This window comes from Leptopilina boulardi, unplaced genomic scaffold (genome assembly GCF_019393585.1).
Source record: "Leptopilina boulardi isolate dan_hultmark-lab unplaced genomic scaffold, ZJU_Lbou_2.1 LbouV2_325, whole genome shotgun sequence".
NCBI lineage: Eukaryota > Metazoa > Arthropoda > Insecta > Hymenoptera > Figitidae > Leptopilina > Leptopilina boulardi.
The window spans coordinates 1,804,950-1,813,690 of NW_026137891.1; the positions used below are offsets into that span (position 1 = coordinate 1,804,950).

The 8,741-nt window shown below is 23.6% G+C and overlaps 1 protein-coding gene across 4 annotated transcripts in view; it reads right to left on the reverse strand.

The window, feature by feature from the left end:
• Positions 1-326: 326 nt before the first annotated feature.
• Positions 327-8,741, reverse strand: part of LOC127284741 (synapsin) — a 56,342-nt gene continuing 47,927 nt past the window's right edge. For all 4 annotated transcript variants that reach the window (XM_051310375.1, XM_051310374.1, XM_051310376.1 and 1 more), the window contains 4 exons: positions 8,169-8,374; positions 6,488-6,752; positions 5,573-5,828; positions 327-4,896 (listed from right to left, as the gene is read on the reverse strand). In XM_051310375.1, the coding sequence (XP_051166332.1) occupies positions 4,718-4,896; positions 5,573-5,828; positions 6,488-6,752; positions 8,169-8,374 (906 nt within the window). In that variant the 3' untranslated portion in view covers positions 327-4,717. The remainder of the gene's footprint in view (positions 4,897-5,572; positions 5,829-6,487; positions 6,753-8,168; positions 8,375-8,741) is intronic.

The window sequence follows — 8,741 nt, forward strand, 5'->3', positions numbered from 1 at the left end:
GTTTGTTTGTTTTTTTTTTTATTTAATCAAAGGTGTTCATTTTTTTCTATTTAGAAATTCTTTGATCGAATTTTTTTTAAGCTTTGTCAAAGAGCTTTTTTTTCAAAAATCTCTTTTTTTAATTTTTTCGAAGAGAAATTTGCTAAAAATTTCTCTGAAAATTATTTTTTAATTCGGTGAGAATTTCAATTTTTGATAAATTGTTGAATATATCCTTAAGCTCTGCTTAAAATTTTCTTTTTCGTGTTCTTTAAATAGACGTGTGTATTTTAAAAAGCGCTGGAAATTAATGCCTTTTTAAGCAGAGACTTTTGTAAACACGTCAATTATTTTGTTTCTTTTTTTTTTGCTTTTTCTGAATTTTTCGATTTTTTTTCATTTTTGGAATGCTGCTATTCTACGTAACACTCACATATAATGAATAAATCTTATTTTAATAATCTTGTCTTAAATGTTATTTTTTTTGGCATTTTTAAATGCTTTCTATTCTATTCTTTTTTTTTTAATCATAAAATAGAAGATTAAAGAAGTTGAAAGGAAAATTTTTTACTGATGAGAACAATATTTTTCATTTCTCTCCTCGATTGCAATAATAAAATTGCCTTTATTATATCATAAAATGATATAAATTTTTAAAAGTAATTTTTTAGTAACTTTTTTTGTTACCAAAAAATATTAGCAAACAAATTTTTGCTAATACAAGAGAAGATATCATTTTTTTTTTATAAATATTTTAAATCGCTGTTAAAATTTTTGTTCATCATCAGTTTTTTTTTTTTTTTTGTGTTGGGATTATTAGCATATTTTTCTAGAGCACTCTTAATGTTTATAGAATAGTTAAATAAATTTTAGTATCTAGTGAAAATGAATTGAAAAAAAAACAAATATTTACTTTCTCTCGTCATAAAAAATTTTGATGTTTATTATCTTATATCGTATGTTAATGCAAAAATTTTTCCACGCAAAAATATAGAAAAAAAAAAAAAAAATTATCCATAGAGATTACGAATGATGAAATCCTTAAATGAAATTCTCCACAATTTCGGAAATATAATGGAAGTTAATTTCCGGTGTTTCATATGAATTTCACATTCAGATATAAATCATCGCGTATTATATTTTTTTTCTCAATAGAAATTTTTCAATTTTTATTATAATGCGCTTCAAAATTACATGCGAGCTGAAATTAATTTTTTTATTCTCCTTTGACAAAATTTATACATAAAAAATCGCTGTCATTTTGGGAAAACCTGAGATTTTTTTTTTTTTTAAATACACATTTTATTAAAATTTATTGTATTTTAAAAAATCATCCTCAGGTATATTAGGAAACTGATGGAAAAAATTTTGTTTCCTCCCGAAAAAAATTGCAAAAATTTTGTCATTTATTAAATTTCAGCACACACATTTTTTTTTTTTTTATTAATTATATATTGATGTAAGAATAAATTGCAATGGATTTTAATTATTTTGTTTTTAAAAAGACATTTATATGGATTTTTGTTTTTATTCGAATAACATTTAAAATGGATTGCAATGCTTTCTTTTCAAAGATATTTGTTGAAAATGTATTTTCTGTTTTTTTAATTACTAAAATTGAATTTCTTTTCATAAAATTGCAATAAATTCTTGAAGATGTTAAATATGGATTGCAATGAATTTCCTTATATTTCTATTTAAATAATTTTATTCTTTTTTATTATTATTATATATTTGATTAAATAATGGATTGCAATGTTATATATATATATTTATTACTATTCGATTAAATAATGGATTGCAATGTTTTATTTTTAAGATTAAATAATTGCAATTTTTTTTTTCCTTATAGATTATGCAATGGATTTCAATGTTTATTTATTTATTAATATATTTTTTTTTTGAAATAATGCTATTTTCTATTGATTAAATAAATTTCTTATATCTCTAAGAGAGAGAAAAAAAAAAACTAGAAAAAAAAGAAATTATTTTTTTTAGGGAATTGTAGAAAAATTACAAGTTTCTGTCAATTTTAAATAGCCCTGTTAGTCGGGTTTTATTTTCCTTTTTTTGTTAAAGAAAAATTAGAAACTTACTTTTATTTGTATATATACGTAAGTTGACAGTGATTAAATATTATTATTTTCTACATGAATGTAAATATGGAACATTCCTAGTGACACTGGCACACTAAAAAGAAAAAAATTACTATTACATTGATAAAAATTTCTATATATAAATTGAAAAATTTGAAAATTTAAAAATTTTCAGAATTACTTGACATTTCTCAAAATTTCCCAAAAAAATAATTTTTTTTTTTCAAACTATAAAAAGTACACAATAGAGGCATCGTAATAGATATTCTATTTCGATAGAAGAAAGAGGGAGGAAAAAAAAAAAGAATAAAATAAAAATGGTAGTACACGACCAGATAACAGATTTTAAAAAATAAAAAATAGAAAATAGAAAAACGAAAAAAAAATTGGGAATAAAAATCAATTTTCCGCTTCGGGTTAAAAAAAAAAATTATTACGTTTCAAGACCCATTTTTTTTTTTGGTTCATTGAGGAAATTAAATTCTCCGATGTTTAATGGAGAGGAAACTCGTTAATTATTTTCATCTAACGCATGACAGTCGATTCTTACTTCTACTTTCGGGTAAAATTTTCATTTTTTTTTTTTTGTAATTATTATTATTTTTCTGAAAATGTTGAATAGCTCGTTCGTTGCTCTTCTGAGGGGGGTTTGGGGGTGGGGGGGGGGCCTCTTTTGGACGAGACCAGACGCTTAAGATTTTACAATCTATTTGTGCGCTTATAAAGTATGTGATCCTATCATTTTTTTTTTTAAATAACGCTAACAACAATGCTACTAGTTTAATTTTTTTAAAAACTATAAAAAATAATGAAAAATTTAAAAAATGAACAATAAAAAAATGAAATATAAATTTTTTTTTTTAATGAAATTTGAAATAATTTTTATAAATTAAAATGATAGTATGAAGTATTTTTTTTTTATTTGTATAGTAAAAAAATGCAAAAATTTGTTTTGTAAAAAAAGACTAGTAGCGAAGATTAAAGCGTGCGTTGTATTGTACTCGATTATATTCTCTTCTCGTTATTATTTATTATTATTATTATTATTATTCTTTTCTAATAGAATTTAACAGAATTCAGATTAACCAGTGCCATTCTAATACAATTAACATCTTATTCGTAATTTTTTTTTTTTTTTTTTTTTCTTATCTGTCAGTGAAAAAGCTTCTTTTGGTATTTTTTTTTTCTACTATTTTTGACGTGCATCTAGCATATCATTTGACTGACACTAATAAAAATTTACATTCGATACATTTATTTGCTTGCGCATCACCATGAGTATATAATATCTATGGTCAACGTCAAGGGACCTTTCTCTGCCAATAATCGACAATATAATATTGTATATATATATATGTCGTGTAAAACGAGAACATAATTTGTTGATTGCAGCAGAGACAAGTTCATTGTCGAACCCCTCTTTTAGGTCAACTATTTTTTTTTTTTTTCTTTTGCCAATAACTTTCATTTAGTGGCGAATCCAAAAAAAAAAAAATCATTCACAAATCTCTCTGTGTCACTTTATATATTTAATTAATTTTTTCTTTCATTATCATCGCTTTATTTTTGAACCCTCTTTAATAAAATTTATTTTTACAATATTCGTTTTGAATTATAAATTTAAAATATAATTAATTCAATTATAATTACATTTATAATTATAATTACAATATAGTAATTGAAATTTATAATTTATAATTACAATTTGTAATTGGTGTCAACTTTTTTTTTTTTTTTTTTGAATGATAATTTTTGCAAATAAATTTTTTTGCATTATCATTTTAGAATTTTTTACGTTATAGTAATTTTTGAATATTATTTTACGATAATATTGTATTAATATTTTTTAAATTTTCTAATTGATTGAGAAACGAGAAAAATTGCATTAATTCATTTTTTTCCCACTTTTATGATTATAATCATCAATATAATGTTTTACAATCATTTTTATGAATATTATAATCATTTTAATGATTATAATCACATTTGTTTTTATGTTTTATAATCATTTTATGATTATAATTCGAATTTTTATCATTTATGCAATAATTTTTGTTTCGCAATTTTTTTAAAATTAGTTTTTGCTGATTATTTATTAATTTTTTTTTTTTATATGAAGAGAAATAAGATCCGAGGATGAATCTTGTCCCTGACAAAGTTGTCATTAATTTTTTTTTTTGTAAATTTTGGGCAATGAAATTGCAATTTTTTTTCTCGAAATTATCGAAAGGACTTCACTCGATTCGATAATTGGATTACAATTTTTATAATTGCATTCAAAATGCAATTAATTAATATTAGTCAATAGTTAGTAATTAGTAATTAGTAATTAGTAATTAGTAATTAGTAATTAGTAATTAGGAAAATCAAATAATTATTTTGATTTTCGAAAATATTAATATATAATTTGTCGAATTAGTAATTTTTTTAATTAATTAAATTTTACCTGAAAAAAAAATATTTTGGAAAATGGATTCGCCACTAGGTTGACCTTTTTGGATCCAGTTTTTCTTCATCAAGACTTTTTCTTTACATATAGCGATATGTTCGAAGCTTTTTTTTGAATCATCAATTTTTGAATGGGGGGTGCTATCTCTCCCGATATATAAATTTTCAATTTTTTTTTTTAGAGAGAAAGAATTTTACATGTCGCCAAAAATTCCAGCAAAAGTCTTGCGAAGATTTTTCATTGTATCCTCGGAATCTTCATTTTGACTTTGGGATTGACTTCCTTGACGATGAAAAGGTGCCCTTGTGGGTGGTGGTTCCTCTGGACGACGACCAGCCGATGTGACACTGCTTACAGTACTTGATTGCGAAGCTAGAGGGACAATTAGTAATAATAATAATTATATATCTTTCATTAATCCCCAATGGCTGTGTATAAAAATAAAAAACAAAAAAAAGGCATTACTTTTACGAGTCCGAGAGGCGGAGAAATAACCATTATTAACGCTCAGAGGTATTATAATATTTTTTTTTCTTCTTCTCAAATCTATTATTATACAAATATTTTCTTTGCACAAACGATAAGACCTCCCAGACTTTCAAGGAAATTCCCCCCAAGAGAGAAAAAAGAATTTTTTTTCTGAAAAAAATGATTTTTATCGAAAAAAATTATTTCTACTTTAGAATAATAATTACTAATTAAATAATTACTCATTATTAATTACTAATTTATTAAATAAGAAATTGAATTAAAAAAATTTTTTTAAATTCTAAAAATGTCATGAAAATTAATATTAGAGCTGATTCATGAGTCTCAATTATGTTTTTTTTTCCAAAATTGTAGGGGGAATTTCCTTGTAATAAAATATGAGACACTTTGCTGTAGGTCTTTGGAAATAAAATAATTATTGTCTTGAATGATATTTTCTTGTTTAAATGATCCAAGGCGGTCTTGAAAAGAGTTTTGCGTGTCAGAAGGTCAAAGAAGAGAGAGAAAAACCATCGCATTGTTTTGCAATTTGTAGTAAGCGCAAATATTAATGGCTGACCTTGTGAATCACGTCGTTGCAATTGATGATGACTGTCAGAAGAAGTGACATCACTGACGAGAGCAGACGTTGAACCCGCTGATCCAAAGCCACTTGTTATTGAGCTAATACTGCCATGGGACCCCAATGCTGCTGTTGCTGCCGCTGATGCTGAAACTGGTGCACGATCTTCCGATGGACTCGTCACTTGACTGGAGCTTGACATCGACCCTCTGGATGCAGTTTTCGTTAAGACAGCTGGTGGTCGACAGAAGGCCTGCAAAATTAATATATTTTTAATTATTTACTTTTTTAATTAAAAAAAAAATTATAAAAAATTATTTCTAACAAATAACAATTATTTTGAAATAAATAAAAATAAATAATTGTCACAAATGTAAATGTTTTTTTTTTCAGAAAATTATACGTTACTCATTTATATTTCGTAATTCCACGTGAAAACAAATTTCTATGCAAATTTTAAAGACAGTAATTTTATTATGGAATAAATTCAAATTCATTCATGAAAAAAAACCATTTATAGGCAAACGTTTTGAGTTCCACGTATATTTAAATCTCTCCGAAATCAATTGGGAAATTTTTTTAAACTCAAAATTCTTAAATTATGTATAAAATCAAAATATAATTTATGTATAAAATGTTATTTATTTTTTCTATCTATTTAATAATTTTATATCAAAATTTTCACTAATATTAAATTAGAAATTAATTATTAATTTAATAACTAAAAAACTCCTTAATAATAAAGTAAAAATTTAAAATTAATTGAAATATAAATATTATTATTAGTATAAAAAATTAAAATTATTAATTATTTAATAAATAAATTGTAAAAAAAATTAAAAATAATTTTAAGATGAAATAATTTTTTTTTTTGAATTGAGAAAAAATTTTTTTAAATATTTACAAACGAACCTGCATTTTTGCGGTGACTAAATCTGCAATGTGACGACGATCTTCTTCCTGAGAGTCACCCATTAACGACAGAGCGCTATCATTAACTTCAATGATGTACTCCTTTCCATCTTTTCCAACTAAAAGTTCAATAGCACATATATCCAAACCACCGAAAAGTTGCGCCACGTGATCCACCCACGCTCGATGTCTTTCAGTAACCGCAAGTTGTTCTAACATTGCCGATCCAGTATTAGATTTCCAATTTCCACTGATGCTCTTGCGCCTGAAATTACAAAAAAAAACACAAAATAAATAAATAATAATCTTTCACTTAGAAAAAAATAATAATCTTAGAAAAAAAAAAATCAATTTTTAATTAAAAATTTAAAAAAATAAAAAAAAAAATAAAAAATTTAAAAAAAAAATTAAAATAATCCAATATCTAATAATAATTGATAAACTAAATTAAATATTCGCTAACAATTATTGTCAACAATTTTCTAATGAAGAGCATTAATTTTCTATAAAAAGAATTAATGATTTTTACTTACAGAATTTTATTCTAATTATCTTTTAGCCGAATTTTCATTTTTCCGAAAAATCATTATTTTCTTTTCAAACAAATTTTTACATAAAGAATTTTATAATAAACAATTTTTTTGTTTTTTTGACAAAAATTTCTCTTTACCAAATTTTCATTTAAAAACTTTCAACTTAATCAAATATTAATTTAGCAAAATTTTTATTCAACAGAATTTTTAGTGATTCGAATTTTTAAATATAATTTACCGAATCTTTTTTGGAATTTTTTTTTTTTTTTGCACGAACTTTTGATTTGATAGAATTTATAAAACTCTAAATTTCCGAACAAATAAATTGATAAACAAATATTTTGTCGTGGATTTTTAAAATTGATCACAATTTATTTTTCTTTTTTTTTTTGAATAATTTCTGATTGGACAGTTGTAAAAATTGCGCCTCAATCTTTTTGTCGATTATTTGTTCGGTCATTTGTAATTTCGGTGACAATAAAAATTCGGCGTTTTTATTAATTTTCAAATAACAATTTCTTGCAATGAAAAATTCGGTTAAATGAAAATTCGGCGTTTTGAACAATTTTCTATAAAAATTTCATTTCACCGAATCTTCATTTGTCCGAATTGTCAAATTGTCGTTCTTTTTTTTTGAGAATTCTGTCAAATTAACAATTCGTCAAACAAGTGTCAAAAATTCATTATCTAAAAATTTTTTTCTGTTAAAATTCGTAAAAAAAAAAATTCTGTCTAATGCTTGTTCGAAAAATGAAAATTCGGCTAAAAATTAATTACATCAAAATTCTTGAAGATGAAATTGGTTTTTATGGAAAATTCACTTTCTTTAATGTAATTTTTCGAATTATCTAATTTCTATTTATTTGATTTTTTTTCCTTATCAAAATAAAAATAAAAAAAATAATCATTAATTTTTTTTTACTTATCAAAATAAAAAAATCATCAAATTTTTAATATCGAATTTTAAATAAATAAAAAAAAAAAATTTGAATTTACGATTTTCAAGTTCGTTTTTTTCGAAGATTTGCAAACAATATTTATTATATGGGGTTGTTAATTGTTTGCCCTTGAAATATTGTACTAATATATATACGCGTGTTTCTTGGCATGTATTGTAAGAGAAAGATGGCATTGTTCTAAGCACGTACATAAAAGCCTTGTAGTTGTTTCCAATCTTCTGAACATGAACGTCATACTTGGTGTCAATGTACGGTTCGGAAGTACAATAGGCATTCGTCATTGCTGCTAATGAAGAAAGATCTAAAAATTCTTGACTTGTCTCCGCCCGAGCTTTTCCAATACCGCCATGTGCATGTCCCAATTTTATCACCGCTGGATATCGACTCGCGTTCACCTGCAAGAAAAATTAAAAATCAATATTCATTTCCAAAAATAAAAAAATTTTTTATATAAATTAAAAAATTATTTATTACTATTTTTTAATAAAATAAAAATTTATCACTGAAATTATTTTCTGTTAATTAAAAATTATTTTTTTTTCAATAAATTCACAGAAAATTAGTTTTATTTGGAAAAAGAAATTTTTTTCATTCAAAAAAATAGAATTCTTCGAAATATGTTTCGCCTGTTTTTTTTTAAATTGATAATTTCCAGATTTTGTGGAATTTAAAAAATGTTTTTTTTTTTTCATTTCTTTTTGCACTTATATAAGCAAGTGCCCTCATTCTTGTTTTGAAGAAGAAAAAAAAAGATGTTAAAAA